We start from the raw sequence: 26,714 nt of genomic DNA, 5'->3' as shown, positions 1-26,714 counted from the left end.
GTTGTAATTTGTCATAGACTACATAATATACCTTTCTTCAGTGGTCACAGGGGCATCTACTGTAAGCTATCTTTTGCTGGTAACACTGAAATGCTTGTTTCTGTTAATGTCCTTAATGTCTTGAGCAAAATGTTAGAATGGTGGCATCCAGTTTGGAAGAAGCCAGTTATCTAGATCTGTTTCAGTCTGGCTTCAGGCCTCAATATTGCATTGAAGAAGTCTTTTTTGCTCTGATGGATGACCTTTACTATGAGACAAGGTGAGTTCTACATTGTGATTCTGCTGGAATTTTCCAAGGTCTTTGACATTACTGATGTAATATTACCACAGCAGCTTGATGGCTTGGGAGTGTTATGGTTGTTCCATTCCTATCTGCAGGAACACCACCAGAGAGTGATAGTGGGAGATTTCTGTTCAGCCCTATGGCACAGTCTAAAAGGGCTCAGTTCTTTCCACCTTGTTATTTAGTATCTGTATTAAGCTCTTAGGGCAGTTATTAGGAGATTTGGAATTGGATGACAGTTTATCTCTTTTTTTCCACTTTAATCAGGAGAAGCTATGCAGGTAGGTGGCAATTATCTGGAGGAAATGATGAAGGCCAATAAAGTGAAACTGAATCCAGATAAAATGGAGGTTCCATAATTAGCTGGTCCTGAGACCTAGGAGTTAGCTTGGGATCTCCCTTTGATTTCAGTCTGTTACTAAAGGTACTGTTGGGGAAGAACATCTGTGCTCAGTTTCAGCTGCTGCATCGCCTATTATCCCACTGGACCTGGGATAACCAAACCTAAGTGAATCCTCATAACTCTCATGCCTGGATGATTGTCATGTTGTAGAGGGAATAGGGAATGGCCTTGAAGGAAAGGAGGAAGAGCCACTAGCAAGGCAACAGTCAGATAAGAGGGGCTTGAGCCCGAGCCAGGAAATTAGTTTGAATAAATGTCTCAGAGAGGCCCCTCCCTAGTTCACATGAAGATAAAGTGAGGGAGGGAGAAACATATTCAGACTTTCAAGATTTGGTTACTATAACTGTTACAATAAAAGCAATCCTGACCTATATGGCATTGGTTTCTTAATCTTGTCTACCTTGTTGGGCTGACACAAATGCAACTGCAGTACTTTCTTTGTGGATTACACCTGAAGGTATCCTGGAAACTGAAGCACACAGGTTCTTAATTGTTAAGTGGTCACAAGAGCATGGCACTTGCAGCCCATGAGCTACCTGGCCTTAATTACAGTAATATTAGTTTATAAAGCTAAAGTTCTAAACGATTTAGGGACTAACTACTTAAAAGATCCCTCCAGTACACATTCCATCCAGCAAGCCAAACTCAGCTAAGAGCACCTGTTCATGATCCTACTGGTTGATCAGTTCATAGTGTAATGTCTAGGAGTAGAGGCTTCTCAGTCACCTAAGTTTGGAACTCTTGCTTAGGGGAAGTATGGTTGGTCCCTGTGTGGCCTTCTTTTATATGTAAAGTGAAGATGTATGTGTCTACCAGGGCATTTCTAGGATAACAATTGCTCCAGGTCCAAAATGTCAAGAACACCTCTTGCCAAACTAACTGTGAACTGTAGGCCTATGAATCCCTCTCCCTTAAAGACTAGAGGGAGTACTCTGAGGAGTTTCCAGGAGAGACAGCATAGGTCTCAATCGACATTAAAATAAAAAACAAAGATTCTTGTTTGTTCCATACCTAAAAAAACAGGAATCATGGTACATTCCAGGGTTTAGAAACATATAGAACATCATAGTTATATCAATAACTTTCTTAATACTCTGTGTGCTTAATTCTATTTATATGGTATTACTATGTAGCTTTTTGTACAGAACTCCTGTCTGGGTAAGATTTAGCAGGCCACATCTAGAAGAGGCTTATTCAAAGTATGTTGACTATTCAGGGCTCAGATCCCTTTATTTGAAGCTCTGAATAACTGGGTTCTAACTGAAGCATTTTCCTTATTCATCCCTAAGCTCTTAATAAAAACTTGGAAAATAAAAATGGAGCAGTTGCTAATAAATAATTTTCACTGTTGAAACAAAACTCTGTATTCATACTTCTGCACTTGGAAAGGAATGTGAATGACAACAATAATAGAAACATTACTAGGTAGCTTATTAGCTGTTCAAATGTAGAGGGTTCTTAATTTCTGAAACCAAGCACATAAAATCCTAATTGATGAATCCAGCATAATACAATACATCTGACTTTACTGATACACTGAACCATCTCATTTTCTAGATTCTTTCTTGTCTAAGTCCTCCATCTCATTGCATGGTGTATAACATTAATAGTTCCTTGCTTTTGAGAACTTGAGCATAGAAGGTAACGTTTTTAGTACAAAACAGTTTTAAAGAAAAGGGGAGAAGAACACTCTATTTATTGGGGCCGAAGCTGTTAAAGTGGAAATCTATCTATAACCTTTATATCAATGATGGGTTTATGATCTCTTGTGTACTGCCCTTATCATACCATCTATTCAGACTTCCAGCTGCGGTTGTCTAGAGAAACCCCTCTGAGGCTATTTGAATTGTGCAGAAATGTTCTTCCTAGCTGAAAAGGGAATTTGTAATCAATTTTCTCCATACTAGGCAAGATGCTTTTTCTTGTCCATATTTACTCTTTAGTTTTCTTCTGCACAAAGTCTCTGGAAGCACCAGAGGGAGGGAACACAATGATAACAGGGTTTACAAATCAATCTTTTCTGTTATTGTTAGAGCTGGGAGCTGAATGTCAATGATAGCCCAAAAAAGACTTTGTAGAAGATGAGAGCCTTTTCTTAACAAGTAGGAAAAAAAGATCTCAACATTGTTTTTTTTTTCAAAGTACATTGATGTTTCAGTGCTGTTGGGCTTTCAGTTCTGGAAGACTTTTTCAAGGCTTACATGTTATAACTGTGAGTTCTGTGCAGAAAGTTGGTCAGTCAGGAAAGTAAGATCAATGTGGCTTGTTGTAGGAACACAACTGATTGGAAACTGTACTATTTCATGTACCAGTTTCCTTCTCAGGTATAAGTGTGAAATCTGCATGGATGCACAAGACATTTTCCAGAACAAATTTTAAGTTGGTGTGAAACTGTGTGCTAAGAGGAACACATAGCAATTAGGAGAAGAGTATTATGAGGTTATAAGTGGGGCAGGTGTCTTATACACATTTCCAAAACCCATCTAATCAAACCCAACCAAATGAACCCAGAGAAGGTTAACTAACTCCACCAGTCATCCAGCATTCCCTGTGCATGCAAATTACTTACCTGATAATTAACTGACCTTTTTGATGTCCATTTCTGAGATAATCCCAATGTGGCCCCATAAGTCATGTTTTCATCCATCCTTCCAAACCACTGAAGATGTGAAAGAGAAAGAATATCTCAAGTGAATGACTGCCTGTTCAATGATATCTATGGCAAAGTTGTTTTCTGGAATCATGGTCTGAATTATTTATAGTCCTGGCACAAGATGAGTGACACCTCAAAGGAACTTATAGAAATGAGTTTGCTAAAACATGATAAGCTTGCTCTGGATACTTTAAACTGAATTCTGCAGAGGTAGGAAGCAAAAATCCTGAATTAAGGACCTCAGATAAAGAGGTAAGCACTGCAGAAGGCATGCTTTAATGGGATCTATTAAACCACTCAGTGAAAAATCAGAATCAAGCTCATAAAATTTATGAGCCTTTGTACTCTGTACACTAATGCTCAGATCATGGAAAATAAACAATGTGAGTTTGAACTCTTAAGACAGGAAGGGAAATATTATTTAATGTGAATAATAGAGATTGAGACCTGGCAGGTTTAGTTCTGTGGATGGAATACAGCAGTTGAAGGATACAATTTGTTCAAAAGGGATAGAACACAGAGAAAAGGGAGAAGTTGCACTGTATGTTAAAAATATCTATTCTTGCTTAGAAGTTCAAATGAATAAACTTAGCAATGCTGAAGAAAGCTTTTGGGTTAATATAAGTGGAAGTATATGATAGCTGATGTCTGCTATTGCCTTCTCAACCAAGAATAGATTGGAGATGTTGCCTTCCAAAAACAAACTGCAGATATTTTAATGCAGTCATGAAGTAGAAGTGATGGGAGGCTTTAATTACTTTGGAGACACCAACTGCCAAATTTCTTCTAGGAAATGTCTGACTCTCTTTTATTTAAGGTGTATAAACAAAGGCTGGGTGGCCATCTGTCAGAATGATGTAGTTGTGAAGACCTACCAGATGAACTGCAAGATCCCTTCTAAGCCTTACATTCTGTAATTCTATTCTAATTCTGTGAGGAGGAGTTTCTGAAAAAGGCAATATTATTACCATCCATGAACTGGAATTTATTTTTCCTGCCCCGGTGCAAGACCCTACACTTGACCCTATTGAATATTCAAATTCAGCTGGGTTTGGCCCAATGTTCAAGTCTGTCAGGGTCATTTGAATCATTCTTTTGTCCTGTAAGGCACTAACCAATTTCCTAGCTAGGTGTTATCTGTGCATTTGAGGCTAAAGACCTATCTGACTATAAATGTTTTAATTTGGATTCCTGAGCTGAGCAGGGGATTGGACTTCATGGCCTTAACAGCCCCTTCCATCTCTATGGTTTTATGATTCTATATAATGTTGTAACAGGGGAAATAACATAGAAAGAAAGGTGCTGGTGTTTCAATGGGAGATTACAATAGCATGCTGAGCTAGCTATATTATTGAACACATTTAAGAAGAGCTAAATTCCTGTCATGGTGAAAAGTACAGAAGGAAGCAGGCTATAGTAGAATAAATTGCTTAATGGTAGCAGCCATTGATAAGATGAGAAAAAACTAAATAAAATGCAAAAGAAGAATCACAAAAGCTATCTTTTAATAACTAATCTGTTGATCCTGAATTGGAACGCCTATACATATGAAGTAAATAATTAAAACATATAAGGGGAGCACTCATTAGGTAACTAATAAGTGACAGTTGCAAAAACTGCATTTATAATACGCTTACATTTCTGGAGTGAATAAAAACTAGGTCCCAGACTAATTGATTTTCTTTTTTCCCAAGACAGTATTTTAACATGTTCATTCTTCTTCCATATTACTTTTTAGAGTATCTTTTTCTTAACCGCTAATCTTCTTTTATGTCATCTCAGTAAACGGAAACAGCTTGTTACCAGCCATGCAATTACAGTTCTGGAGCAAGTACCATATATAATGTCTCCTAGTTTCAAAGATATAAAATACTATATGTAATATATTCATGTAGAGTTCATTCAGATATTTGTGAAAGGGTGTTTATATGAGGAGTTTTTGAAAGCAAGAAAAGACTAATGTTTTTTTATTATCATGATCCTTGTGTAATCTATCCATTAGCGCTATGGTGTACCATGAGTTAAATACTAATATGGAGATTGGCCATATTTTCTAAAGAAAGAACTTTCAGATTGGGCCCTGACATTAAGTGTATGTCCACTACTCTTAAAGCATTGGAATCCAAGAGTCTCGATTCTGAAAAATGCGACATACACACTCCCCAGAAATGGTAGCTTCTGAGGCCACTTGTTACCAAGCTAGTAGTTGGATTTCATTCTCTCTCTCCTATTCTCTCTCTCTCTTTCTTGTATTTATTATTAAAGGCCAAAAGAAATAAACAAACACACACAATATATATATATAAAACAGTGATCAAACTGAGAAATTAACACATTAGGGAGGCAGAAATTGTAGCAAACATCAACTTTCTATGACCAACAAAGATAACCACCAATCAAAGCCTGATTCAAATTCAACACCTTCTGATAGCAATTGCAACTGAACAGAATTTAGCAACTTTCACTGAAATTCAGAACAGTGATTTGCTAGTAGAAGGCACATGACTTTTACTTCAAGCCAGCCTGCACATTTAATAATGAGAGGAAATATTAACTCAGAGCACCAAGGATAATACAAGGAACAGCCCAGCAAGATATGTGAGATTGTGTTGATAATATCACCTAAACATAGGCAGAGGTGAATATGGAATCTCTGAATATGGAATGTTAGTGAACGTCCCTTCAAACCTTTTGAGAGGAAGGCCTTAAATCTCTCTACCTGTAAAATGCCCTTCTATACAAGATAGAGAGTATCTTTAAAAAATAGTTGGGAATGGGGAAAGTCTACTACTGAAGCCCAGTAACAATAGTTTGAAGCTTTAGATGTGTTATCCTGCAGGTCTAAGTCTGTATGACCTCTAACATAGTTTTCTCCACTCCAAGCATTAATAGAAATTGGGCTGGGAGGCCACAGTAAACCAGATCATTTCCAAGAAAAAATAAACTTGTCAACAAGAATTGGCTGAACCAGGGATTCACCCCTCAAAATTTGGGTCAGTAACATAAGACGACCATTTTCTCTTTGTGCCAGCTGCTTCATGTTCCAGTATCCCAAATTACTGTGGAAGTGGTAGAATGGCTTGCTAGGTCTTTCAATAGCTTTAGAATATTAATTAAATTTTAATTTTAGTTAAATGTAAAATTCCAGCTATTCCACTTATGTTATTTAAAAAGAGGAAATTTCTGGTGTCTTTCCAGATTTACCAAAAACATGCTTTTGTGATCCATTGCTATTTAACAAAAAGCAGAGGGATAATTTCAAGCTAATTAACTGAGAAGGATTATTCAAATAACACCAACCTGCTGGATAAGACAATCTTGAAAAGAGATAGGCAAACCATATTTAGGGAGCCTTTAACTGTCATCCCCAGATGTTCTCCTAGAGAAAATTTTAATAAATAATTTTTTACTAAGAATATTTTACTAAGCTGCCAAAGGACCAAGCTATGATTTTCCAGAGATTAGAGGATCTTATCAGGACTTCACATTGATGTAGACTCCTTGAAATTGATTTCAACATCCAGCTCCCAAGTTTGTAATTCTGAGAAGTGAATTCAGCAGTCCTATCCTATCAACTACACAGCTCCTATAGACCTTTGTAATTTGAAGACAGCTCTATCTTATCCTCTTCCTAGTCAGCCCCTTAACTACTATCATTTGTTGAGTTCAAATATTTGAGGAATTTAATCAACTTTTTTTAAAAGTTAAAAGTTGTAGAGAAGTGTCAAAGCAATGAAAATGCTGGAGATTTTTATGTTACTGATCTCCTGTCTAATCTAGCTGCAGCTTAATCCCTGGAGTACGTGTTTATTCATCAGAGAGTCCAACCAAAAGTATCTAATTAGAGTACTAGATCATATGAAATTAACCTGATTCCAAGTGTTTTAGCTTCTTCTGCTCACATAACAATGAATCACCCCAAGACAACCTCAGAGGTAATTATTGGTGAATGACATTTGGGCATCTCACATTATCTATGGTTGATTTCATGGAATACAGCAGACTGACATTCCAAACAAGGAGACCCTGCCTTCATCTGCCTCTTAAGAAAATTTTAAATATTATTATTTTTGCAAAAACACTAGGAATGAGATTCCGTGGAGTTACAAGATTGCATATTCTGCTCACTTCAAGTGAGTCCTAACTTAAAAGATGGCAGTGCTCATAGGAGTATTGGTCTTAAAATCTCCACTAAATTATATGGAGTTGCCTTGTCCCTTTTCTTTGTAATTCTCTGGCTATCGCTCTAGGGTGAAAATTGGAAGCCAAAGCTTTGGGTAACTTAATGTTTACCACTGGTTGCTATTCCAGAATAATAATACTTGGTATTTGCTCAAGGACAACTACTGTACTACTTCCCCTTTAGCAGGAGATTATACAATAACAACCATCTTACATTTATATATATCTATAAAACAAAACAATTAATATTATTTAATCTAGTAATTAAAATAACAGTACTAAAATATATCAAAGTAGGCTACTATGTTGTGGAATTTTAACTCTAAATAATGGTGGAGCGTATTGGAGCGTATTTTTCCAAATTTTAACATTTTAAGTGTTATTCTCAATAAGCTACCTCAGTTTGGACCTTACTATTCTAAAGTTAAAGGAGTTAATAATGGGGAGGGAATGTTAGCCCAACTGGCTATTAAAATTGACCTACTGACAGGCAATTCAGAGGGAGAATTCACTTTCTGGGAGTTCTGTGTGCTGCACCTTTGTGAATGTAATAATATCCCATAAATTGCCCTCCAGTAGTATTGATTTTAAAATAGCTCTCCATCTTGACAGCTGTCATTTTCAACTTAAGAGAATTTTGCTCCTAACACCCAGGTCTGTAGGCAAAATGAGAAAGGCTTGGAAGAGACTGAGTGTAAAATTCCCAAATTAAGTGGACTAATGACCTTAGGGATGTAGTCTCATAGCTTTTTAATACATCCAAAGCATTCTACCATAGTCTTTGGGGGATGGGAAGGATGTTTATGAAGCCCTAAATGTTTACCAACAAATGATCGATCTCATGCAACTCCTGAAGTCTAACTTTACTTCTGGTCAGAAACTCACTCTAAGGTTTTCCAAGACTTTGTTTGATAAAGTTCTCTAGCCAAGGCTAAATTGGTTGATCTATGTAGAACCACTGAATATAGCAGTGAACGTCAATCTCAGGAGCTTTTTGCCCCCTAGAAAAAGAAGAATTGATGCAGCAAATGGCCAACTGTGAGAAACTACAGGACCAGCCCAGAAGAAAAATTCTACTGCCTATAGTTGCCAAGTTAGCTCCAAAATAGGGCTCTGGGGCTAGGAATTCAATCTCACTTGAGGCATAGGTCAAACACTTATGTGAGCTATTTAATAACCAATGAATTGGGCACATGAGTGGTCATTCACGCTAACTGGTTCCCATCACTACCTCAGAGGTTTCCAAATTCATTGCTCAGCTGTAAGATTGTAAAGCTGCCAGGAGAAATTTGAATCTTGTGGAACTCCTAAAATCAAATTCTCTATGGTGGGCTCCTGTGCTAGAATCCTTATTCAACCATATTGACCATTTCTTATAGATACACAAATAGTGGGGTCCATTTATAACAATACAAACAAGTATTTTAAAAAGTAATAAATCCTTCCTGGCCAATATTATGATTAAACTGTATGCTAAGCACCTTTATAATAAATTCCCTGATTGGATATGCTGAGAAGTCAGACAGCTTTAGACTTGTTTGATCAAGCTTAAACCACCACATCTCTTTCTATCTGGCAGAAAAATATTCCAGTTACACTCAAGAAACTCTCTATGCCACCTTCATTGATCTGAAGGCAAGTTCTGATTTGATCTGTAGAGAGAGGCTATCAAGAACACTTGCAGTCATGTCTATAGATTGCTTTATGAGAATACTTGCATGCAGGTCCATGCTAACAGTAGAAGTCTTACTGCACCAATTCCCACTTGAAAGGGAACCAAACAGGGATGTATCCTTACCCACTTGTTATTTAATTTTTACATTAATTCAATAGTGCAGACTGACTGAAAATGTGTGTTCCACTCCTCGTCACTAAATGATCAGCCTGTATGCCAACAATACTGTCGTTCTGTCCCTGACTCAACTTAGCCTTTGATGGAGATATCATGCACTAAGCAATATTCTGCCATGATGAAAAACTAGGAATGAATTATTCTAAAATGAAGGTTGTCTTATTTACTAAGAGTCTTACTGACAGCCGCCATAATTGGAAAATCAGTGACATCCAAATTGAGCAGATTAGGTTTTTAAATATTTACGAATTCACCTTCAGTCTTCCATCAATTGGATTTTTTTTTTTTTTTGAGAATTTATCATACATGCTGAAAAGGCAGTTAATGCTGTAAATAGATTCACTAGTTGCAGGAATAATAATTTATTCCTAGCAGATGAATTATTTGTAGACAAAGTGCTAAGCATTCTTCCATATGGAGTGCAACTTTGCACCTATGAAGATATAAGGCCATAGAAGCAATCCAATCAAAATGTGTAAAGATTGCATTCCTCAATCTGTTCCAGGTAGTAGCATGTCACATATACTGTGCTTTTAGATCTAATTCCTGATTTGATTAATGGATTGACCTTTTGCCTGTGGGATGCACAATTGAAAATGAAATCAGGTTCAGAATAAAAAAATCAAAATAAAAGGTCAAATTTATTTGTGTTTGTATATTGTTTGTTTATCTAGTGCTTTTATATCCCACTTTTCCTTTAAAAAGGAAGTATTCTTTTTCTTTTCCTTTGAAAAGGAAACTTTGAAAGGTAGCATATGCTAGGCTGGGAGTAGGTGACTGACCAACTTGTAAGAAACATAATTGTTCTTGTGTGAACATGGATTCCTGAAGGTATCATCCAACATTATTTAGTAGTGACCCTGATTTGTACTATTTGCCACTATGAATGTTAGTTATACTAGGAATGTCTCTGCATTTTTAAATGAAATGATGTGTCTGGATGAATTAAATCTAATAATAGAAGTTATATTTGAGTCCTAGAACTTTCCCTTTAATTATATTAGTTTTGAGCTTCTACAAAATTTGCAGCCATCTGCTTTTCATTAATTCATTGTTTGAATTAATATTAACTATTTCCATTGCATTCTTTTTAAATTTGAAGGTAGCTTGTTGTTTTCTAATGCACTGAGAAATTACAGCGAGTACTTTGACTAATTTCTTCTGTTTTGTTTAATGAGCTTATTTTTGTAAGGATGGGCAATTGATTGTGTCTCTGTGTTCTTTGGAATCATGTGCAAGAATATATTATTCTGAAAAGCATGCTCTCTGCTTTCTCCTGCACTCTCATTCTACCAGTTGTATCTGTCATCCTCTTTCCTTGCAAATACCAATGGCTTTTGCTATTATTTCCAGTTGATTAATAGGAGAAGAACCTCTGTCTGAAATCATTGTATATTTTATAGCTGTTAAGCATATGTTCTGTCTTCTTGAATGGGGAGGGATGAAAGGGCCAAGGCTGTTTTTGAAAAGGGTCCCTCAGCTAACATTTTATGGCATATGTTAGTTTCCTCAAAGGTGCCAAATGCATCCCTTACTTTGTGAAGTAAAGGAGTGCAATCTCTGCCCTGTATGTAGTAGCTATACTGTATATACTAGACAGCTGCAACTCATAAATCTTGTTAATTTTTTCTGTCCGTCTTAGTAGGACAGTATTCTGGTCCATTTAAAGATCAGTTTAAAAATGTGAATTATTCTTTCCCTAATGCAGCTTTAGCTATGTAAGGGGGAAAAAGCTGTCAAGTCAGTGTTGACTTCTGGCAACTGCCTGGACTAATCCCTGCAGTTTTCTTGGCAAGATTTTTGGAAGTGGTTTGCCCTTCCTAGGCCTAAGGGAGAGATACTGGCCCAAGGTCACCCAGCTGGCCCTAAAGCAGGGCTAGTACTCAAGGCTTCTAGCCTGGTGCCTTAACCATTACACCAAACTGGCTCTCAAAAAAAAAAGAAAAAAAAAAGCAAGCTTACACTGAATCAAGTCATGCTTTAAAAACTTGCATTTTGGAAGTATAGGAAAATAGAACAAAAGCAGGGTAGTTCACATTAAAATATATATATATTTCAAGGGGAGTTACATTAACAACTACGTATATAAGGAGAGCCTTAATTGGTGGGGCACTTAGTCAAACTTACCATCAGGTGTCTGAAAAGCTACGCAAGGTCAGCTTGTATTATTTCCAGTCCTGCTTGGCTAGACTAGGAAGTTAAAAAAAAATACCCTGGAAGAAGGCAGAGAGAGGCAACTTTCACAAGATTGTCAAGAAAACTGGATAGATATAGATGCAAGGAGCCAAGCTTGGTTTGAAAGCACCTTTACTTATATATTAAAGGAAGTTTGCTATAAAACAAAAGACAAGAACACTCATAAGCCAGGAATTGAGAATGACTGTCAATGTGATTGGCTCTACTGAAATCCATGGAAGCTAGACATGAATTACTTGGAAAGCGCAGAATGAATTCTAAATTGAAATACAATAGTCCAAAGAAATAAAAAAGTATGATTTGTGCTGCATGTGTTGTTCTTGCTTCGTATGAGTTTCAATAACTTCTACTTAGATATACTTAGTTTTTCTTTTTCTGTTATTTTATAAGCTTCTGAATAAAGAAACAAAATAATAAAGCATATTAACCACATGAAAATGGGATCAAAATGGAAAGTATTATTGAGACCGAGGCCAGAAGTTGGACTATCTGCTCAATGAACTAGATATGGACCTGAAATGGTATGGGCAGAAAAAGAGGCCAGGGACAGGAACACAGCCCCTCTGACCCGAGAGGTGCACGGGATTAGGAGGGACATCATTCCCATTCCCTGTTTTCCCTAATGCCAGTAGCAATTTTTAATTATCCAGACAGACTAGTCTTGCCTACTGCTTCAAAATGGTATTTCCAATGATAGCAGTAAAACAGTTGATAATACCATTGTTGTTGTGAAAATACAGCATAGTCTAAATTAGGATGACTTTATGTTACACAAAATAGAGCCATACAGTTGTAGTAGTACCTGACTGATCTTGATTGATCCCCCAAAAGCTAAATACTTTATACTTGTCAGCACCTGAACACAAGAAAATCCCAGGGCAGAAGCTGGGAAAAAACTTCCCAGAAGAAGGTGGTGTCCATAAAGCCCCTGGGAGCTGAGCTCAGCTCAGGAGAATTTTTACATGTTTACCAGTCTCTATCATGTGGTGCATTTATACTCTCCCTTTTCCTTAATAAGTCCAAGGCAATGATGATTTATTGTGTGAATCTTCTAGTTGTAATTTAATTAGAATTAAATTATTATTCTTCATCATCTCTGCATATCACACATAAGAGTTTGCACCTGTGCAAATCATCATTTGCCACCTGTGCTTTGTCAAGTACTGCTCAACTTTAAACAACCTTTTACTCAAATGTTCTTCTTACAAATAATATAATATGTAATTTCATAATTTAATCCCCAAGGTCCCTACTGATCTTTATAAGACTTTTTTTCTGAATTTTTATTTTTGATGTATTTTGTTCTGCTCATAATTCAGCATATTATCTGCAAGAAACAATACAGTATTGCAACTTTAACGATCTATCTTGGGGAACCTAAAGTAAACTAGTTATCGGATAAAGGTCATGTAATAAATCCTGCACTTTCCGAGTGATGATTTGAATTTTGTTCTTCTCAACTGTAATCTGACATTCTAAGAGCAATTCTGTGCAGTTACTCAAGGTAGCTTTTTCCAGTATTAATTTCTTTTTTAAAATATTTTCCTATTACAGTATGGCAGTAAAGTGCTGTACTCTTTTCAAAAAGTAAAACACATTGATTCCTTAATCTGGACTAAAGTATATCTTTCCACCTCTGTTGTAACAGCTTTTAAGGGTTAAAATTCCATACTGTACCTCACAGGTATCATTCTTACATGAGAAATGTTTACTCAGCTCTAGCAACAATATCTGAAATGATTTCTGCAAGGAAAAAAAAAGAACAAAACATTTGGTGTTTTAGTAAAGTAAAGCTGCTAACCCATGAAATTGATTGATGATAATTGCTTATTAGTTATTAGATGGGCAGTCAACTGTGCTGCTTCTAAATCTTTGTTCTCACCACGACTGTAGCTTCCTTGCCAAGCATGCCAGGAACAGAGAAAGGGACTTCATCTCTTTTCCAATGAGCATCTAAATTTTGCACACAAATGGTCTTGAGCATGTTCCTATAAAGCCAAAAATGATCAATCTATTCAGAGCTGGAAATCCAGATTTGTTGGCCAATTATGTTACTGCTTCAGTACTGAGTATCAAATAGACCCACACTAGCTACGGAATAATTTTTTTCAATTAATAAATCAACATTGTTGGCCTTTTGGTTAAACTATAACATTACTATAGGTCCAGAGTACACACAAAATCATACCCAACTGAGAGTGTTTCAAATCTGGTTGTAAGAGAAAAATAACAATTTTTCCACCCCCAAGGCAAGAGAAAACTAGCAGCTATACTTTCTCAGTTATCAGATGTCAACTTGGCTGCCAAGCTTCCTGTCCAGAAAGTGTAAAGGACAAAAGGCCAGCAACTGCTCTGAGATGTTTCATCAGATTGCCCCCCACTGAAAAATGCATTTATTTAAAAAACCAAACTGTTAATTAGAAATAAAGGGGTTTTTTTTACTTCTAATTGTATTGATTGCTCAGAAAGAGACTTAGAGCAAAGATTTTCCTGTTTAGTTTTACTTAGTCAGCCATGCTTTTCTCCAGGATATTCCGTTCCATTGTCTCTACTTCCCTTAGCTGTCAAGCAGCAGTATGCCAGAACATTCCTCTTGTCCATGGATATTGTCAGTAGGGCTGTATAAGCAAGGGCTCCACTTGAGCAGCAGAAATAGAGGCAATGATGTTCAGAAGAAAGAACTAAAAGGTATAATGCATGTACAGTCATATATTAAGAATCCAGTTTGTTCATTTGGACATCTGCTATTTTCTCTTGCACATGCATCATTTCCTTTGCAAAGAGCATTCTTGAAACGAATGCCAGAGCATTACATAGTATCTCTTCATTAACAACAATATGTTGGCAATTGAAAGCAAATGGTTCTCCTTTTCCTCTTCCCCCTCCTCCTTCTAAATGGCCAAAGTGTCTTCTAAAGGCCAACACTGCTGTCATGTTTAGTTATGGTTTAGCTGTTCATTTTTATTCACTTGAAAACATAAGAAAGGAGTATTAAATATTTCAGTTTATCCCACTTTTTGGTTTTGCACCTAGAAAAATAAGTATATTTTATGATACCTGTGAGGTTCAGTATGGAATTTTAACCCTTAAAAGCTGTTGTACGGTGATATTGCCAATGATCACATATATGAATCTACCATTTAGTCCTGTGAAGATAATGCACATCTTTAAAAGTCTTCCACACAGTAAAAATGTTCTATTTTTTTCTAATTTAAGACAGATACATGCATATCAATATGTTTGTTATCAGTTAATTAAAACTTAAATGGTACTTTATAAGACAGAAAGGTCAATTCATGCCAAAAACTAATTCAAATACAGTTTTGGTATAACTGTATACTTACAGTATACAGGTATGCTGTACTCAAATCTTATACAGTCTTATTATGATACAATAACTTCCAGCTGCAAATTATAATTAGAACTGTTGATTTCAGTAAGATATGTTTTTCTTCTAATGCCAGATAGCTAGAATGAACATGAGGAGACAATACCAGCAACCATGGTGTAGCCTTTATTATATATCCTCCTATTCCCAGTGTGATCTTTAGGAGCCATTAGGGCTACAGCTGTATTATCAGATGCTCATTTAGGAAGCATACTTGAATAGGATTTACTTCCATAAATCTCTCTCTATTCAAGCACTGTTTTCCTCCAAGGAGATCCAAAGGCAATTGTTTTGGGTGGGTTATGTACATTGGCACTCTCTCTCCTCATGACATATTTAGAATAGATCTCTGTCACTTTCACATAATTTCCAGTACCTGGTCTACTCTAAATATCCTTCAGTGCTTTCATGTCAGTACAGTAATTATTGTTTCATGTATGTGTGTGCATGTAACAGAGATCGGTCTACCTTTGGTTCAATTGGTTCAGCCATACAAACTGGTTTCTTCTAAATGTTTTAGATTACCACTCTCCAATTTAGTGATTACTGGCCATACTGGTTGGGACTTATGGAAGCTGTAGTCTAAAATATCTGGAGAGTATCAAATTGCTTATCTTTGTGTTAGCCTCATGTATCCTTGTAAAATCTCATTCCCTATCAATTCTGAAATAAGTATTTTGCTGCCAGTTTAATGTTTGGATTTTTTGAAAAAAACAAACAAACCAGAAATAAATTGTTTCTGCAAATTAAGGTAATACTGTAATTCACAAATAATTCATGGTTAACATAGTTTTTCTGCATTACACAGCACATCATTTACCAAGTTTCTGGAGAGGGAAATCTAGAACAGTCATTCGCTTGCTTGTAGCAATTTGCGTCATTTTTTTCACACAGTGGATCAGATCCACCTAATCTTGGACTATAGTGATGGACCAAACAGTGATTTTCCCTTGTTAAGTAGTTATCTACTTATTTTCAGCTTATGGATCTCAATTACATGAACTGTGTGTTTGGAAAAATCAGGGCTACACTTGTTTACTTGACCTTTGCCCTTCCTAATTAAATTAACTAGCCCTATGATTAAAGAACAGTTTCTTTTTGTGGATGATCTGCAGACATCCTAACAGGAAATGACCAATTTGTGAAGGACTCTTCTGACAAGTATACCAAGGCAGTATTCAGGAAACCTAAGTGCACTCTAAGTCTTAGTTGCCAACTCATTTTACACAGTTCTTGAATAATCCGAGAGCATCAGAATTGCACTTTACTAGACAAGTAAAGAATAACCCTTGGAAATACTTTTCATCAATGTCTTCCTGTTGTCTCTCCTGTGGACATGATGGGAAAGCAATTTTGGGCCGCAGCCATAGCTGCTAATAGTCATAATGATGCAGAATTGTGGGTTGAGCCTGGTTTCTAATGTCAGATAGCCAACATGCTCTTCCAAATAAAACTATTTTGGAGAACTCTAAAACATTATCCTGAATGAAACCTAGGTAAGGAATAAAACCTAAGTAAGGACAAAATAAGTAACAACTTGGTGAGCCAAAATGTAAACTATGTGGAGTTATAACATTATTATTATAGGAAAAGTTTGCATAATGCTCATTTGTACAAATGTGAAAATTATTAAAGACTTAACCTAATGACAAAGAAATCTCTGGATGAATGAGAGGGTATCTATACAGTATGCCTTTCCTCCATCTGATCTTTACAACTCTTTAAAAAATCAGAAATAGGAATCAGAAGTCATTTAAAATTCTACACTGGGTTCATTATTTTTGATTCATGTAGTAGAACTCTTGTCTGAGCCTCATGGCAACTTCCTCTGAGGGAAGACATGTTGGTCTAAATGCCAATAAACTGTCCTACTGCAGGACTTCTAAACCTGCCACATATAGATTGAGCAGCAATGGCTAACTGAGCCAGATTAAAGGGAGGGTGTCACCTCCGCATTACTTCTTTCTGCAGTACAGTTGGCTGTACCTCCAGGAATGGTCTCTGTTCAGGAATTCATGGATTAATGAGTGAGATTTTTCTTTCCTAAAGTTCACTGCCCTGAGCAGGTACACGTTGAAGCACCAGAGCTAGAATATGAATAGTGCTGGCTGGTCCTAGAGCTCTTTTATTTTGTGTTGTTTTAGCTATTACACTGCCAATTATAAAGGTGGTTTGGTATAAAAACAGTTTTAAAGAGAAAGAGACATCCTCTTAAATAGCCTGGAGCTAGCTTTAAAAGTAATAGCTGGCACTTTGTAGTTTGCGAGTGGAGTACTTTAGGCATGGGTGCCAGCTGGCCTCTTTGCATTCTTCCCAAGTCCAGCCTGGCTGCTGGGTTTTGTACCAAGTGAAATTTCTGGGCCAAATGTACAGGCAACTGCATATCAGTCACATTACTATAATCAAGCCTAATGATTAGTGGTGTTTGCACCATGGTTTTAAAGACACTTTCTTCCAGAACAGGATTCTTTTAGTACAGTATATCAAATAAGCTGATAAAAATCATTCCTGGTTTTTGCCTCAAACTAGAAAACTAGAGAGATTTGGGTCCAAACACATCTTCAAACTGCAGAGGTGAGGCAGTGGCACCTACTGACCAGAATCTTCTCCTGTCCTGCTCTGAAGCTTGTGGTATTTTTATTAATTCCTAGGCATCTAAGTCATGAGTTAAGCTAAGAAAGCACAGCCGGGGGGGGGGTTGGTCTCCCCACAGGCCATTTTTTTCACCATCTAGCACCCACACAGATATGGGTTTTCAAAGCCAACTCCCCTCCCCCATTTTTTTCCTTTCTATTTTCTTAGGCAGAATGATTTAAAACATCTCTGAAAGAATAAACCATTGGATTACTGTTCCTGTGTACTGGATCTTACAATGACAATCACTTTCCTGTACTGGATTTTACAAATACAATTGTTTTGACTGCTTTTCCCAATGGTTCCCATGCTGGAGTGGAAGGATAAGAGTGGGAGAAAGGAACTGATTGCATGTAGAGAGTAAGGAAGATGACATCGACAAAGATAGGCCCAATCCATTACCAGAACAGCAAGGGTGAAAACATGGCTTAAGTCCAAAACAGGAAGGTATATGCAAGCAACTCAAGCAGACGCCTCCCTAATTCACATGACTATTGCGGGGGGAGGGGGGGTAAAGCACAGTCAGACTTGCAAGATTGATGTCAGCCCCACTTATGTAGACCAAACCAAGTAATCAACTCCACAAGAAGACTAAAACTATTCTTAATGTTGGCTATAGTGACAAAATTTTGCAAGTCTGACTATGCTTTACTCCCCTCTCCCCCTGCTCAGGATAAGGAACTTTCTGGTGAAGGGAAGGAAACTGGAAATAAAGGAGACTGGAAACTGAGTATGGCTACAATTAATACCAAATCACAACCAAAATGGGGAAAAAAACCCCAACATTAATCATATTAAATGTAAACTAATTTAGTTTACCTAGCAAAAGAAGGACAATTTTCAACAAGCTCCGAAGCTGATATTGTTTGATTACAAGACATAGACCATGTCAATTTGTTAAAACAGAAAAAGTTAAGTCAAGAATATCTGGAAAAATAAAAACAAAAAAATTGGAATAGTAATTCATCTTAAAACACCTTCCTGGGAAGTATTAGAACAACTTTTTAAATTAATTTTTTAGATTGCTTCTTAATTAATTACAAAAAGGAAAGAAAAAGAACAAAATACAAAGATAAAAATAATGGGGATACATACATTGTCAAGGAGAGGAAATAGAAAAGAAAAAAATACAAAAAGTGCTTTAACAAAAATATAAGAAAGGAAAAAAATATGTTAATATGTCATTATAACAATAAACAATTACAATTCTATATATACTTATCTAATGCTAATATTATTCAAGTACGTATATATTTCTAATACATTTATCTAACTATCATGGTTTTTTTTAACCTACTGTATTTTGTATAAATTAGTCCCATATGTCATTATCCTTGTCCATACAAAGTCTACATTTATAGGCAATCCACTCGTATGTGGCAAGCGCAATCAGGTCTTCAATCCATTGAATAAATGGGGCCGTACATTTATCTTTCCAATGCTGCAATATCTGTCTTTTGGCCCTAGTAAGGGCCCGGAGAATCCATTTACGTTGTCCAGTTGTCAAATTCCATGTGCTAGGTAGATAATTCAAAAGAATAATATCCTCTGAAAATTTTAGCTTTTGTTGCACAATCATATTTATATAGTCCACTACTTTCTCCCAAAACTTGGTAAGTATAGGACATTGTAGAAACACGTTTTAAAGAAGCATTATCCTTATACATCTCCAACAAAATGCTGTTTTTGATCATCCTTTTCTGCACAAACGTAATGGAGTCCAATAAATTCTAAATATTATTTTTTATTGTATAAATTGTAATTTGAGGTCCATTGACACTCTTGCTATAGAAGTTAAAACACTCTCCCATTGTCTATGCACTGTAGGAATCTCTAATTCTTTATTCCACTCATTTCTTAACATCTGCATATCAAATTGACTTATTGTTAACAAATATCTATAAAAACTAATTGTAGGTTTTTAGTTTTAAAAGATTTAACAAATTCTAGTATCTCAGGTATCTCAGAAGCTGAAAATGCTGCTGGTCCAAATGTTGTAACTATAAATATTGCCATTGGTTGCATCTGATAGATGATATTTATCTCTTAAACACAGAATATGTTAAAAATTCATCTTCATCATCTATCAGTTGGTCCAAAGGGGAAGTATTAGAATAACTTTACACCACTTTAATACCTTGGCCAGAACTTCTACGGAACTAAAGCTACCAATCCAACTTTAACATAATGGTGATTTATCTGGTGCATCTCCACCCACAGAACACAACAAAATACCAAATATTAAAGACATATCATTGAGAAATAGAAATTTTTTTATTTCTATTTGAAATAAGTAAATCATTGTTTTATTTTACATTATTTTAGCATCATAACTCTTGTCACCAGTTAACATTTCTCTACATATGTATCTGGAACTGAGTACAGACCTCACTGGAACCTATTTCTGAACAAGTATGTATATTATCCTGAGCTTCTCTTATAAGTATGGTATTTTTATAAATTTGGGAACTATAATATTAAGAGAACTACTATTTCATTTTTTTTTTTAAGTCACATTTCATCCTGGTGTGTTTTTAAGGATGATACTTTATTGTTCCTTTTCCCAGTGACTTGGTTTTCCAGACAGAACACTGTACTTAAACTCCAGCTTCATGTGATGTTTTGCAGCTTATGCAAATATATGATTTCCCTCTTCTGATTTTTATGGTTTTCCTGTTTTTTTCCCCCTAGGGGCTTTGTGCTCAAACATTCTGTGGTCACTTGCATTCCTGTAATCATGCCACATTCAACATGAAGGTAAGCTAAAAACAGTAAAATTAATTGTGGTTCGGGCAGAATATATCTAAATGGTATTGCGGCTGGATATAATCTACTGGGATTTTTAGTTCCTGAAATCAATAATTCCAGAACAAGGAGAATACCTTCTCCCTACTGAGCGGCGGGGGGTGGGGGTGGGGAACCTTTATACTATTTTTTCATGGCTATTCATTTTCTGCTTGGTTCTTGTTTCATTTATCATGGATTTATGATACTGCTGTGTATTCATGGTGCTAAGTATATGTAAAATACTTTAGAGTAAGGACTTCTATTGATCTTATGTTCAGTTTTAGCCAATTAAAATGGTGTAATCTGTTGCTTAATTGTCTCATCCCTATCGCTTACCTTTGATGGGATTTCCTTCAGATTGCTGGATGATTATCAGGCAATATTTCTGTTAAATCTTTGGGGAATTTCAGATTGTACCTTCCTCCACAACTCATTAAATATATAAAAAAACCTCCAAACATGGAACAAGAAAGCAAAACATTCCTATGTATTTTGGCAAGAGGCATATACTGACAGCATTCCTTATTTCTGTTGTTGCATTAGCTGCCTTCCCTTTCTGGAAAGGATGCTATATGCTGACATCAAGACTTGTCAGTTAACAGTCTAGTACTGTATTCTCCTGCAAAGTATTTATTCTTCATAATGTTAAATAATTAAACACAAACTTTTGTATATTGATGATTTTATAGATTAACATTTATTTTGATAAAGAATATTACATCTGGCATTAAACACTGTGATGGAATTACTGGTTGACATCTTTAGCAACCTAATTAGAAAAGTTGGAAACTGTCAGTAGAAGGCTGATTAAACAGAACGAGGGGTGCAATTTTAGAAGCTGTAATTACAGCTGCAGAAATTAATTGTAGATCTATGGAACTCAGACAGCTGAACTGTAGGTGTACACACATGTAACTATCAAATTATTCAAACTGCTTTTTCATTCTAAAAACTAGAGCACTCAATGTACTCTCATGCAAGAAATTTTCATAGCTTAGTATTGGAAAGTAAGACTATTTTTCAATTCAGTTCACAGGAATTCATAGGAAAAGGCAGTATGAAGGATCATTTTAATTTTTCTGCTCCCATTTGTGACATCCAAGTCTATTTGCTTGTTGTAGGATTTCCAGGTGGTCTCCCATCCACCTATTAGATCCATGCAAAGTGGCAAACACAAATAGGGCTGCAAAGATGAGCTGATTACTTCAATCTGTGAAGAGTCCACCCAATTCATCTCAACAAAGCAATTTCAGTACCTTTGGGCTCTTCAGGCCAATAATGTGGAATGGGAGAGGGAGAAGGAAAGCTCGTCTCAGCTTTTACCTACAGCATGAGCTCTGTGGGAGAAGGCTGAGAGGTACTCCTCTGAGGTAGAATAAGGCAAAGCTATAAGATTGCTTCACTTCACTTTTCACTCTTAAATGAAGCAACTTCAAAGGAATGCTTCCTATGAAGCTTTGTTAAGGCAGAGCATTCCCTGGAATCATCACACAGCTGTACTAAGCAACTCCAACCCTAGGCGGCTTTTCAAGAGCAGCCCAGTGCTGCCACCTACTGAAAATATTTTGCTATAGATCAGCTTAGCATCTGATCAGATTGCTTTATGGGCACACATTTTATTCTGAACGTGATCATATGTTACTAACAATAATAATAGACATACGTGCCACTGAAGGCCATTTATCACATGCTTCAAAGTAGTAGCGTATGTTTGCCGACAGATTTCAAATAATATTGAAGGGAAGACTCAAGCAGTATCTATAGGCAAGCTCTGCTCCTTTTGGACATTTGTGCAAAGTTGCAATCCACATAGAAAATGAGTAAGATTTGATCATGATGCCACCACACTGCTTTTTCCTCTCCTTGTGGGCACCCACTGCTCAGTAAAGAGTCTTTTGTAACCTATACTTTATGTTGCCAACCATGAATTGTGATTAATTTAATAAAATAAGGCTTGTGCCTCTTCTCATTAAGCAGAATTAGTGATGAGCAATTTAGATGTCATTAAAGCCTGATTTGGTAGAATACACTACAGTAGGATGCATTTCTTTGGATTTGGATGCAAAATAATGAAGGACTAAATGAGAGAAAAACCGACAAACATTATTGGAATCCACTTTTTAAAACTTAATTAATTAACTTTTTTTTAACTTAATTCTCTTTCTATTCAGTTATCCTGCTTTCCAGTAAAGAGGCTATCTTCTGATGTAGTTCTTTTAACAGGACTATGAACTATTCATCTGTGGACTCTCATTGTTGTGACTCCATATCCACAAATTAATTTGTGAAAAAAACTCCCCAGGGGATTCTATCTGTCCTTTAACTTACTTCTATCTGATCTGCTTAGACTCCATCATTGCATATCCTACTGTGGGTTTGTATATATAAATGTGATTTTTAAGAAGGAGCAAAATAAAATGTAGCTTATAACTCAGAAGAGATTTCTTAAGCATCATCTCCCACAAAAATAATAGAGTAGCTTATAGCATCTGAGTATCATAAATAAATAAGCAAATAAATATGAAAATACACACATTAGAGAAGCAGAAAAATGTTTGCAATACAAACAGGATCAAAAATATTTTCATGCAGAAAATTATAAGCATATCACAGTTTAATGGTAATTGTGTGTAGAAAAAGCAGTGGGGTTGGGCACTCTCTCTTTTAAGAAAGATAGCTATTCTACAGGACCTTTACAGAGACAAGGCCTTAGAGATACAGGTTCTTTGAAAAATCAGGATACTTGCCACATTAGGGAGAGTTAGATTGCCTTAATACGACAGGGAGATTCTTGTTGGGGATGACCAATGCACAGTACAGAATAGTTACATGCGCTGCATGCGGATTTCATATTTTCTTTTTTTAGTCCCAGAAACCCCAAGTCTGTACCAATGAGATTCAGGGACAAATCACTGAATAACAAAAGTGTAATTTCTGGTGATTTATAGTAGGAAGTTAAAGAAAGTAGCTGTATTAAGTCATGTATAGGTTTAACAAATTTTAAAACTTAAAATATCTCTAATCCCCTGAAGAGGGGGAGAAATCAGTCTAAAAAACCTGTTCTGTTCATTGCAGCCAAATTTGTTTTAAAAACTTTGATAAGGAATGACAAAGCAGAGGAGAAACCAGGGGAAAGCAGCAACTTTGCAGTGGAAATTTAAAGCAAGCTGTTGGGTCCAGTCTTTGGACAAGTTCTGTACCAGGGGTGTCCAGAGGGAGGATCAAAAAAGGCAAGCTGGTGCCTGCACAACTGAAACACTTTTTTTTAACATGCACCATGTGTATGCAACACATTTAAAAAGAGGCAGTGCTTTGAATACAACTGTTGCCACCATCATGTTTCCAGCTGGTGAAGCCTCTGCTGTGAATGAAGGAAGCACTAGACCGTATTTCAAAATTAACATGGAGCATGTAATTGGAGAGGCTAAGATGAAAAAGCAGGGTAAAGCTTTGTGGTTCTTCCCAGTTTAAAAAAACATGCCCCTAAAACTAGAAAATAGATTTCTTGTTGTTTAGCTGAAAGCAAAGTTGAAACTTATACATTAAAGGAAGCTGGGTTGGAAGTTATATATTAACTTATATATTAAAGGAAGCTGGGTTGGAAGAAGATGAGCATGGTTTTAAAATTGGAGGAATAAACATCAATAATCTGCAACAATCATTACAAGGTAAAAATAAACCTAAAGGAATAGAGGCAGTCCCCAGTTTAAGAATGAGTTCCGTTCCCAAGGTCTGTCCTTAAGTCGAATTTGTATGTAAGCCGGAACGGTATTATTGTGTCGTACTGTATAAGTAGTATTGTGTAATGAACTCGAACCATTGTGTATTTAATTCAAATCATTGTGTATTTAACTCAAATTTTGCTACAAAAGGCTCTTTTCTTAACTATGGGTCATCTGTAACCCGGGTTTCTTAACTGGGGGACTACCTGTACTGACAAGGAAAAGATAATTAATAGAATATATAACAATATCTAATCAAATAGCAGTGTGAATTCCAGGTTAACGATTCCAGCAGTAGACCCAAATTCTCTTTATGGCAATAGCTACTAGACAGAATTTAGCAGTCTTCCTGGTCATTTCAAAATGAGGTCTGCAGCAGAAAGCATGCTTTTTCCTCATCTATCCAATTCATGCTCTGTTCTAATCATGCCCCAGCTCGTTAACCACTTGGATGCTAGGCAGATATATAAATAAAATGTTGCTATGGTCATAGACCAAAATACAAGGTGAGCAGCTGAATGGTACCCATAATTTACAATAAAAGACACAATGAGCAGGAGACGTTAATACTGGCAATCACATCTGCCCAAAACCAGCAAATAACTAAGAAGCAGTGTGAGGTAAATTAAACTCATTTTTTCATTCTGTAAAGCACAGGATTCAAAATTCAAGGTCCTGTGAACTTCAGACCTGTAGAAATATGCATGTGATTATAAAACCGCCTTTCAGGATTTGACCCTTGGTCAGCCAGACATTACCAGAGGTCAGTGATCTCTATTAGGCTGGAGATGGGTGGGAAACATAAAGTAATTCTTTAACTTTCTCCTCTGAAAATTTAATTTTAACCAATTCTTGTTTCTTTGTACATGAAGCATGTGCCATAATAAGACTTCAGATAAATGCTTTAGCTGTAACCCATATCAAATACAATGATGTAACCAAGTCTTGTAACTATGAAAGAACCTTATTATTTCCTATCCTCTTTGCTTAACAAAACCTGTGTCATGCATCAATGATACATTGAAGGGCCACTTAAAGAATATATGCAATTTTTCATCAAGTAGAGCAGTAAGCTTCACAGGAGCTTATTGCTCAAATTATGTCTGAAATGAGTCTGAGATTATAATAGTATCTATATCACATGCTTTAACTTTAGATACTATTTCCTGATTGCTCTTACTTAAATATTTTAGAGAAAATCATAATTTTTTGTTTTTCAAAATGGATTGTTCTCTACAATAAAGAAAAAGATCCACAGTTGTTACAAAATGATTAATTGAATCCACTCCAAATTGGGGTTAAAAATTAGTTCTTTTTATTCTTGTGTTATTTGGACAGAAAATAAAGCAAGTGTTTAATCAGTGTTTAACCAAAGTTGATTAATACATACGATTTCTCTAATTCCTGTAATATGTATTACAGTAAAATATATGCTCATTAAAGGCTATCAATAAATGTAAGTGCCCACCTAGGCTAACAGCAGTATATCAATAAACAATTCTGCCCTACTAGGCTACCCAAGTTGCTGTAAATATTTCTGCCCAACAAGGCTACTCATTCACACAAAATACTTACATACACTCTCAACACAGTTGATCAGGCTGTGCTAGAGTGGGCTGGGAATCAGACTCAGGGCGTCCCCTGCTCCAATAAGAGTCGTCTCGCACTTCCAAATGGGCATGGTTTCCATCCTTTCTTTTATACCCAACTTGTTTACTTAGAATTCATCCAATTCATCATCCAGGTACGTTACATATCAGGAACATTTCGTGTCTGTTCAGTTAGGTAAGGCAACTTGTAGAATGGTACCTCTCGTCCCGTTATCTCAGAAATTCATGATATTTCAGTTTATTCCTTACACCCACCAGCGTTCCAGCCCTATCAGTGTTGAGAACTCATTCGTACCAGGTCTGGCATACATTCCAACATTCTTACATACCAGCAACGTGAGTTTCCTATTAAAGTTCATGAATAGGATAAACATGGCTGTTCTATGGCTATATGATTATATAGATTTATATATATATATAAGGCTTAAATTCATTACACAGTGCCCTCCTTGGGCCTACTGGTAACTAAGAAAGGATTACTGCATCACCAATTATAGAAGTAATTCTACATGCCTATGCTCATTTTTTAAGTAAAAGATAGCCCATTTTAATTAAACACTGAACCATCAAATTGATGTAAAAGTTAAATAATGGGTACGGCTCCTGACAAATGCCCTGCTATGTGTTCATGTAGAGCTTGTATATGAGTGTAAGTAAGCAACTGTTGATTGCAGTAGCTTTAAGTTTATTCCATAGTTTTATCTGGGAATGCAGTCAAAGACTTAATTAAAATCATAGAATGGATGTTGGTTTTGGGATATATTTCTCTGCTAGATGATTAAGCACTGATCAGTTGTACTATGATTTGCTCTAAAGCCACCTTGTTCCTCTGCCAGGGTGTTTTCTGAGACCAACCAGTTTAATAGCTTCCAGTACAGATATCTGGCATAGTTTTTACTGATTTTGTTTAATAAACGGAGTGAACAATAATTAGTAGGGTGATCTCTATTTTCTTTCTTATAAGTATGAATAATTATTGCTAAACCCCAATCATTTGGAATTCT

General features: G+C 36.2%; 1 protein-coding gene across 4 annotated transcripts in view; it reads left to right on the top strand.

The window, feature by feature from the left end:
* Window positions 1-26,714, top strand: part of SPAG16 (sperm associated antigen 16) — a 336,494-nt gene that overhangs the window by 203,731 nt on the left and 106,049 nt on the right. For all 4 annotated transcript variants that reach the window (XM_088135583.1, XM_088135582.1, XM_088135584.1 and 1 more), the window contains one exon: window positions 20,283-20,348. In XM_088135583.1, the coding sequence (XP_087991709.1) occupies window positions 20,283-20,348 (66 nt within the window). The remainder of the gene's footprint in view (window positions 1-20,282; window positions 20,349-26,714) is intronic.

Source organism: Python bivittatus, unplaced genomic scaffold, assembly GCF_059951505.1.
Source record: "Python bivittatus isolate LINGU-HERP-01145 unplaced genomic scaffold, Pbiv_v1 ctg000200_np1212, whole genome shotgun sequence".
In the NCBI taxonomy this organism is placed as follows: domain Eukaryota; kingdom Metazoa; phylum Chordata; class Lepidosauria; order Squamata; family Pythonidae; genus Python; species Python bivittatus.
Note: the sequence above shows the minus strand (reverse complement) of the source record. Positions and strands in the feature narration are given on the sequence as shown.